Here is a 10684-nt window from a genome sequence, read left to right on the forward strand (position 1 = left end):
TATTGCAAAAATAATAGAAAGTTTAAAGTCAAATTTAAAACGTTGGAAAGCTTTAAAACCAAACGGATTTGAAATTGTGTACTTGTAGACTCAGACGAGTCTTTAGTAGGATTTTGAATATATTATATAAGTTTACTAATAACTTGGGTGGAAATCCAAATAAGATATTTTACCAAATTGAAAGATTCGACAAAGAGGATTTTGATACAGCAATGGCATGCTTTATGTATCATCAAAATGAAGCTAAACACCAATCCAAATACGTCGAAAGGGTAGCGGAAATTACACAAAAAAATATAGTACAACAGGCCACTGCAAACACCCCACCAATATCTAATTGCTCCGGAAAACAGTATTACAAAGAACGAACAACAAATTTCCTGAGAGACTGACTTGACCTGAAAATGTTTGTTTTGCCACAACGCATACTCCATACTATATACATATATTATAATGTAAGTATTTAAGAAACTATAATAAAAGATATCTTAAGCCATTATATATTGTATGATAATATATTTATGTGTCCATTAGAAACAAGTTGTGAACCTTAACCTTTGTCACAGGTCAAATGTTTATCAATCAATTCATATAAACCTGGACACATTATTAACGGTAAGAATTATACTTATTGTATTGTAAAAATCTACAATCAACAATTATAGCCAAATTTATACTTTAATTATTTATTTATACATTTTAATTAATTTTGTTTATCTATATATTGGCTTTTTTTTAATTATTTACTTAATTAATTATTTATTCATTTTTTTTCTTCTATTTTACAAACTATTTTATTTACAACGTCTTTTTGAAAATGTTCTTTCATCAACTATCATGTTAGAGGGATAAGTCGTTATGTAGAAGTCCCTACGGTTTTATTATTAAAAGTAATTGTTTGCCATAATATTATGTAAAATAATATATCTTCTTGTCTAATATAGACAGGTTGTGAACCTAAGTCACTTGTCAAATATGCATCACCTGGATAGAACAGCGGTAAGAATTATATCTGTAGTAGTGAAAAAGAGCTGATTCAACAATTATGTCCTTACACGTACGTACGTCATTTATTTATTTATTCATTAGTCAATTAATTAAATTCATTTTTTTATTATTTTTATTACTGTAACTGTACAAATAAAAATACAGAGTTAATGTCTTGTGTCTGTCTTTATGTGGAATTTCAATGGTTCATTATAATTGTTCCACAAAAATTTGGTGTAGCTTGTCATGTAATTGTCGATATCCAAGATGATACTTACACATATCAATTATTCAGTTTAAACAGAAATTCCAAACATTATTTTGATAAAGAATCAACTTATAAAGAAGTATATATAAGGATGTATTATATAATAGTTTTTATGTTAGTACGATCATGCGGAAGTAAGACTTAAATATTACTTCCATGGTACGATAAATATCCAACAGTCTATCTATAAGTGTGAGACATGCACAGATAATAATTTAAAAAGTCAGTAATATTTTCAAGATTGTCAACGTATAAAGTATTTATATTTTTTTGATAATACCGACAATGAATTTTTGGCCTCGGTGTGATATTATCATCACAACAATGACATATTCTGTTGTGTCTATTCCCTTTGACCATACATAGGTTATTAAGATGTTCTTAATGTAGTAACACATCAATCAATATGTCTAATACTCCCACTCATCTATTATTTTGTAATATGATAAATTTGGACAATTAAAAAGTGTTCAATTGTTCAATATGTAGGAATAAAACAAGTTTTTTTTGTATGTGTGTATGTGTTGAGAAAAAAGGGGGGTGGGGATAATTGTGCTATGGTTCTATAAGTATAAACGACAGGGGGTGGGGATAATTGTGCTATGGTTCTATAAGTATAAACGACAGGGGGTGGGGATAATTGTGCAATGGTTCTATAAGTATAAACGACAGGGGGTGGGGATAATTGTGCAATGGTTCTATAAGTATAAACGACAGGGGGTGGGGATAATTGTGCTATGGTTCTATAAGTATAAACGACAGGGGGTGGGGATAATTGTGCAATGGTTCTATAAGTATAAACGACAGGGGGTGGGGATAATTGTGCAATGGTTCTATAAGTATAAACGACAGGGGGTGGGGATAATTGTGCTATGGTTCTATAAGTATAAACGACAGACAGATAGATTTCAATCAACAGAAAACTCAAGTTTTTACCACAAAACTCATCAAGATAATATTCTTTATTTCAAAGGTAAAACAGTTTAGAGGTATCTGTACTATAACTCATCATAGATACCAGGACTAAATTTTGTATATACGCCAGACGCGCGTTTCGTCTACAAAAGACTCATCCGTTAAATGTAGTCTTTATACAATTTTAAACAATTTTGAAGCATGGTACATATAAAATAATTTAATATTATCTTGATGCATGATATTAATTAATACAACGTAATGCATTCTTGTAGTGTGCTATAAACTTCCAACATTGAAGAATGCTTTCGGCAATATGTAAATACTTTCCAATATAATTAATGTATAAACCGAACATATACAAATCGTATAAGTTAACATACTGATTGATTTCTACAGACAATATAAGGTTTGTACACGTTTACAAATTTCTTTCATATTTTATAATCCGAAGCTAAATTTAGGCCCTTTGAACAGAATACTTTTACTCATGACTAGCAAACACCTCTCTCAGTATTGTCATATATACTAATCAATGAATGATCCCAGAATAGAGACATAGGTAAATGTTTATAACCTTGCCCATTTATAACGATAAAACCTTTCACTACTTCCGGATTACTCAGTCTCTTCTTCTTTGTGGTGTTTGTAAACAATTTTTCTTTTAAGATTGATGACTTCTGGTTCTCTTTTGTTTTCCCTTAGTTTCGTTCTCCCCTTTTGTTTTGTGTTTTTGTGTTTTGTTTTTTCTTTTTATTGCGCTTCGTATTTTGCCTATATTTATATAATTATTTGCGTCTAGAAATTGGTAAAAAGTGCTGGTTCAAAACTAATATTATGTTTACGACTGAGATAAATATTTCAATATTTCTACTGCGATTTTCCATTCACTTGTAATAATCCCACGAGTGCGTACATTTTGAAGCACATATATATCCTATTTGTTACGATATTCTTCATAGCATCCCGTAGTAATGAGCCCATTTTAACCCGGTTTCAAAATAATGTGTCTTTTTAATTATTAATATTTCTATGCATTAATTATTGGTCGCCCTGTTAGTAGTTGCACATTCTTTAATTGTGCGTTTTAGTTTTATGACAGTGTCATACGGTTTAAATGTGCACTCTGATAGGGGGTTGGTGTTGAAGGACACGTAAACATGATGTTTATAGGTGGAAAAGACTTTTTGTGTATTGTAAACGTGATACTTCGACAACAGACAAACACACATAACCTTATTGGACACGTTAACATTGGTGTCAATTAAAGTACCGAAGTCTCGATATACTGATTAAAGACACAATTTATACTATATAACTTACTACTGATCAATAGATTTATAAGCGCATATGGGTCAGTACTGTTATCTTATAGACCATGGTTTTGGTAATTCATGTCATTGAAGTATCATAGATAACTCATCCATCGTGATATAATTAAACTGGATATAGGATAACTGCTTTTCTTTACACGGAGCTTTGAATCATACCCATTCATTTCTATTGGACAGCATTAATAAATCTATTCGGAACGTTAATGAAACCTGTTCGTAAAGGTATAGTTCCAGTATAAAATATATTTTAATGAAAGGAGTAAGGGCTGATTTTGGCCTCAAATTTCAGGTTCATCTAACGAAAGATATTGCACATTTTTTAAACACTTAACTGTCTATTTCAACTGATTCAATTAGTTTGGGTGAAAGATATGAACTGATTGAGTCATTAAAAATACCCCAATTCTAGCTTAAATATGAAAAATCTATCCAAAAAAACGTCACTTTTCAGGTGTTTTTTTGTCAAAAATGAAAGTGGCCGCATCCGTGTTCATCCTCAACCTTTATATATGTTATGTATTATCATCAAATATAACTTGATTTGGAATACTAAATCTTACCTTAGCTTTGACATTAAATAGTTTTGATTTGTTTTAACATCCTGAGTCCGGTGAAACCGTCAAACCACGTTACGAGAATATCTCTTTAAGGGATCGTAATTGATCATTTTGATGTTTAACAAAGAATTGAAACACCAGAGAAATAATACTTGAACAAACACCTCCTTCAGTTATTCACTTGAACAAACACCTCCTTCAGTTATTGAACAAACACCTCCTTCAGTTATTGAACAAACACCTCCTTCAGTTATTCACTTGAAAAACACCTCCTTCAGTTATTCACACTACATATTCTTACGTATGAAGTTAAGTTCTCGACCAGTAAGGGTTGCTTTGTGTTTGTGTTTCTCTGGCTCTCATTGTTGGTGTTGTTGTATCTTATATAATATTATAAAGTATATGATAAACCAGAAAGTAGAAGTACGTATCAAGTGAAATACATGTAGCAAATATATGGAACGCCACAGCTGTCTTATGTGGAACTCTGATATTACTTTATGTTGTTTTATTATTACTTAATGATATTTTGTCTTTACTTAATATGGTTTTGACATTACGTAATGATGTTTCAATATAACTCAATATGGAATAGTCATTACTTAATGATATTTCGATATTACACGATATGGTTTCGTATTGACTTAATATAGTTTTGTCATTACTCAATATGGTTTTGTCATTACTCGATGTGGTTTCACCATTATTTAATATGGTTGTGTCATAATGACATTAGTCAATGTGGTTTTAACATTACTTGATGTGTATGTGACTTAACGTAATGTAGTTGTTTCATTACATGATGTGGTTTTGTTATTTCGTAATGGTGATTTGTCTATTCTTTATATGGTTTTAACATTACGTAATGATGTTTCAAAATTTGACGATTTTACACTACTTGATGTGTTTGTTTCATTATTTGATGTGGTCTTGTCATTCTTTGATGTGGTCCTGTCATTCTTTGATGTGGTTATCCCATTACTTGATGAGGTAAAATCACGTGACCATTTCGGAAAAACCTGTTCTATTTTTAGATAGATTTCCATGTTGGATGTGCCTTGAATGCGTGCACGTGGGGCCATCCATATATGAGACTTTAATTCGAATCTTACTCAAACTCTACCTCAAGAAGTGACTCAAATTCAAAGTTGTAACTATAACTCTGCCTTTAAATGTGACTCAAACTCAAAGTCCAACTCGAAACTCAATACTAACTGAACTTTAATTCTAAGCATGACTTGAATTCAAAAACTAACCGAGTCAAAGTATAACTCAAACAGTAACTCGAACTTTAATTTGAACACCAATTAACTAATTGTGGGGCATTGACTAATGACACAACCATATTAAATAATGGTGAAACCACATCGAGTAATGACAAAACCATATTGAGTAATGACAAAACTATATCAAGTCAATGCGAAACCATATCGTGTAATATCGAAATATCATTAAGTAATGACTATTCCATATTGAGTTATATCAAAACATCATTACGTAATGTCAAAACCATATTAAGTAAAGACAAAATATCATTAAGTAATAATAAAACATCATAAAGTAATATCAGAGTTCCACATAAGACAGCTGTGGCGTTCCATACAAATAATATACTAGTGTGCAATTTATGGAAAGTAAACATTGGAGTGAGATAACAAATTTGTAAAAAGTATTGCAAAATTCCAATGATTTAGCTCGATTATCTTATCAGGGAATAGACACATATAACTTCACATTATGATATTGATTCATACTTAAAGGAATGTTTTTGTTCTTTTCAGAGAATGCCCCACAATCTAGGATGGACGAAACTGTTAGTAAAAATGTCTGTTGGGATTATGGTAGCGTTTAGCTTACTATACATGACACGATCTCAAATATTACACTATGAAGGTAGAAATAATAGACAGAAAACAGATGTTTCAGTGAAATCGAGGTTAAGACAACTATACAAAGAACGAACGACAAGTAATATTCCACTTGATTTTACGTTTATTGATAATAACTGGAAGTTATCTAAACTATGTAAACCATACAAAATGTTCATGAATAAGAGTGATTTCCCTTTAATTAGATATACATCAGATGCTGGTAGCGTGAAAATATTTACACACTCTTTAGACGATGGAATATCATCTATAATTAACAGAACAGGAGCTTTTGAAGGGAAGACAATAAACCGAATATTATATGAGTTGAGACTAGATCCACATTTAAATTTAATTGATATAGGAACAAATATTGGACAGCATTCTATAGCTGCAGCATTAATAGGGCGTGATTCGATTGCAATTGACGCTGCAAAATCAAATATCGAACACGTATGTGCGTCTGCCGATTATTTAAATATTGGATCGCGAATAACATTGATTCATAATATTTTGTCCGATACGCATGGGCAAAGGGAGTTCCGGTACAGTGCCAGCAACAGTGATTTCGGATCTATACATGTTGATTCTGATGGAATATGGGACAAAATGAAGAAACAATACGATGGATATTTTAAGAATAACACAGTCAAACAAAATTCCGTCACATTAGATGATCTTTTAAACCTTCCACAAATACATAAGTTTAAAAAGGTATTTGTTAAACTTGATGTTGAGGGTCACGAACACAGGGTGCTTTTAGGTGGAAAAGAATTTTTCAAAAGACTAGATGTGCATGGTATAATAATGGAATGGGCGTGGCATGTTAAGCGACAGTCAGCAGACATAATAAAATCTTTTATGACTGAATGGAAATTCAAACCATTTAAGATATCCGAAACTAAAGAGTTTGATCTAAGTGCAATACATTCTGACCAGTGGCCACAAGATGTTCTGTGGCTTCCATTAAAGTATTTAAAATTTTGAACAAATAGTTATAATTATATAACACTCGTTTTAACACAACTATCAAAAGCAACACGTGAAAACGTATACAACGTAATGAGAGGTAATGTAAGAAAGACAAAAAAAACTGCACAAAAATACTAACACGGAGAACACTAATCCCTACAAACACACAAACACTTTTTTGTATGGGTTGACAGTTTAACCGCAATAGTGAAATCCTTCATTTGAAATCAGTTTATGCTTTATTAAATTCTAGACATTTCAAATTTATCAACTGTTTATAAATATACATTGTTTGGACAAGATATAAACAAAGACCAATTATATACAGAAACGACAAAGACATTTACAAATTATATTACAAAATACCTAAGAAAGAACTAAACTAAAGACCATAGTATATTGTCTTGATTTTTCTTAAGTACACTGCTATTGGAAAGTTTAATACTTTACTGCACTGTTCGAACATTAATTTCCTTTTGTACACTGCTATTGGAGAGTTTAATACTTACTGCACTGTTCGAACATTAATTTCCTTAAGTACACTGCTATTGGAGAGTTTAATACTTTACTGCACTGTTCGAACATTAATTTCCTTAAGTACACTGCTATTGGAGAGTTTAATACTTACTGCACTGTTCGAACATTAATTTCTTTAAGTACACTGCTATTGGAGAGTTTAATACTTTACTGCACTGTTCGAACATTAATTTCCTTAAGTACACTGCTATTGGAGAGTTTAATACTTACTGCACTGTTCGAACATTAATTTCCTTAAGTACACTGCTATTGGAGAGTTTAATACTTTACTGCACTGTTCGAACATTAATTTCCTTAAGTACACTGCTATTGGAGAGTTTAATACTTTACTGCACTGTTCGAACATTAATTTCCTTAAGTACACTGCTATTGGAGAGTTTAATACTTTACTGCACTGTTCGAACATTAATTTCCTTAAGTACACTGCTATTGGAGTGTTTAATACTTTACTGCACTGTTCGAACATTAATTTCCTTTTGTACACTGCTATTGGAGAGTTTAATACTTACTGCACTGTTCGAACATTAATTTCCTTAAGTACACTGCTATTGGTGAGTTTAATACTTACTGTACTGTTCGAACATTAATTTCCTTAAGTACACTGCTATTGGAGAGTTTAATACTTTACTGCACTGTTCGAACATTAATTTCCTTACAAAAACACAACTGAGAAATATTAAAACCAAGAACTGTAAGAAAAAGGCAAACTAAACTCTCCCATAGCAACAGCAGTGTTCTCATACTTCAACAATCGTAGCACACAATGGTTGAGCCGCAATTATTTTGTTTTGGAAGGTGTCAATATATTGGTTAAAACTGTACTTGAGTCTGAAGAGGTGTTTAATACATTTATCTGACAAAGATGTTCAATTTTACACTGTGATAGATGATTCTAAATTTACTCTAAATGAGGAAAAGGGAAGAATATAAAAAAAAAAACTGAACTCTAAAGTCAAGCTTCAGAATTTTACAGGTTCCATACAATGTGATTATCCTACATTTTATAAAGACCAGTTTACCTTTCAATGAACTTGTAACTTTTGTATGGGGGTTTCTCTTTATTTTTATCTAATTTTAAAGTTAATTTAGCGAAACGAAAGATAACTCAAATATTTTGAAAAATAACATTCAAAACATATGCATTATTAGTTTGAGTATCATGACTGGTCGTCGTGTGGTGCTGTTTCTGAGGAAATAATATCATGACTGGTCGTCGTGTGGTGCTGTTTCTGAGGAAATAATATCATGACTGGGCGTCGTGTGGTGCTGTTTCTGAGGAAATAATATCATGACTGGGCGTCGTGTGGTGCTGTTTCTGAGGAAATAATATCATGACTGGGCGTCGTGTGGTGCTGTTTCTGAGGAAATAATATCATGACTGGTCGTCGTGTGGTGCTGTTTCTGAGGAAATAATATCATGACTGGTCGTCGTGTGGTGCTGTTTCTGAGGAAATAATATCATGACTGGTCGTCGTGTGGTGCTGTTTCTGAGGAAATAATATCATGACTGGTCGTCGTGTGGTGCTGTTTCTGAGGAAATAATATCATGACTGGTCGTCGTGTGGTGCTGTTTCTGAGGAAATAATATCATGACTGGTCGTCGTGTGGTGCTGTTTCTGAGGAAACAATATCATGACTGGTCGTCGTGTGGTGCTGTTTCTGAGGAAATAATATCATGACTGGTCGTCGTGTGGTGCTGTTTCTGAGGAAATAATATCATGACTGGTCGTCGTGTGGTGCTGTTTCTGAGGAAATAATATCATGACTGGTCGTCGTGTGGTGCTGTTTCTGAGGAAATAATATCATGACTGGTCGTCGTGTGGTGCTGTTTCTGAGGAAATAATATCATGACTGGTCGTCGTATGGTGCTGTTTCTGAGGAAATAATATCATGACTGGTCGTCGTGTGGTCACGCTGTATCTGAGAAAATAATATCATGACTGGTCGTCGTGTGGTCACGCTGTATCTGAGGAAATAATATCATGACTGGTCGTCGTGTGGTCACGCTGTTTCTGAGGAAATAATATCATGACTGGTCGTCGTGTGGTGCTGTTTCTGAGGAAATAATATCATGACTGGTCGTCGTGTGGTGCTGTTTCTGAGGAAATAATATCATGACTGGTCGTCGTGTGGTGCTGTTTCTGAGGAAATAATATCATGACTGGTCGTCGTGTGGTGCTGTTTCTGAGGAAATAATATCATGACTGGTCGTCGTGTGGTGCTGTTTCTGAGGAAATAATATCATGACTGGTCGTCGTGTGGTGCTGTTTCTGAGGAAATAATATCATGACTGGTCGTCGTGTGGTGCTGTTTCTGAGGAAATAATATCATGACTGGTCGTCGTGTGGTGCTGTTTCTGAGGAAATAATATCATGACTGGTCGTCGTGTGGTCACGCTGTATCTGAGGAAATGATATCATGACTGGTCGTCGTGTGGTCACGCTGTATCTGAGGAAATGATATCATGACTGGTCGTCGTGTGGTCACGCTGTTTCTGAGGAAATAATATCATGACTGGTCGTCGTGTGGTCACGCTGTTTCTGAGGAAATAATATCATGACTGGTCGTCGTGTGGTGCTGTTTCTGAGGAAATAATATCATGACTGGTCGTCGTGTGGTGCTGTTTCTGAGGAAATAAATATCATGACTGGTCGTCGTGTGGTGCTGTTTCTGAGGAAATAATATCATGACTGGGCGTCGTGTGGTGCTGTTTCTGAGGAAATAATATCATGACTGGTCGTCGTGTGGTGCTGTTTCTGAGGAAATAATATCATGACTGGTCGTCGTGTGGTCACGCTGTTTCTGAGGAAATAATATCATGACTGGTCGTCGTGTGGTCACGCTGTTTCTGAGGAAATAATATCATGACTGGTCGTCGTGTGGTGCTGTTTCTGAGGAAATAATATCATGACTGGTCGTCGTGTGGTCACGCTGTTTCTGAGGAAATAATATCATGACTGGTCGTCGTGTGGTGCTGTTTCTGAGGAAATAATATCATGACTGGTCGTCGTGTGGTGCTGTTTCTGAGGAAATAATATCATGACTGGTCGTCGTGTGGTGCTGTTTCTGAGGAAACAATATCATGACTGGTCGTCGTGTGGTGCTGTTTCTGAGGAAATAATATCATGACTGGTCGTCGTGTGGTGCTGTTTCTGAGGAAATAATATCATGACTGGTCGTCGTGTGGTGCTGTTTCTGAGGAAATAATATCATGACTGGTCGTCGTGTAGTGCTGTTTCTGAGGAA

At 33.8% G+C, this 10684-nt stretch overlaps 1 protein-coding gene across 1 annotated transcript; it reads left to right on the plus strand.

Moving 5' to 3' along the window:
• The first annotated feature begins 924 nt into the window (after nucleotides 1-924).
• Nucleotides 925-6921, plus strand: LOC139513821 (uncharacterized). The gene is made up of 2 exons (XM_071302645.1): nucleotides 925-1057; nucleotides 5843-6921. The coding sequence occupies exons 1-2, from the start codon at nucleotides 1046-1048 to the stop codon at nucleotides 6914-6916; spliced, it is 1086 nt and encodes a 361-aa protein (XP_071158746.1). The 5' UTR covers nucleotides 925-1045; the 3' UTR covers nucleotides 6917-6921.
• The last annotated feature ends 3763 nt before the right edge of the window (nucleotides 6922-10684 follow it).

Source organism: Mytilus edulis, chromosome 2 (genome assembly GCF_963676685.1).
Source record: "Mytilus edulis chromosome 2, xbMytEdul2.2, whole genome shotgun sequence".
In the NCBI taxonomy this organism is placed as follows: domain Eukaryota; kingdom Metazoa; phylum Mollusca; class Bivalvia; order Mytilida; family Mytilidae; genus Mytilus; species Mytilus edulis.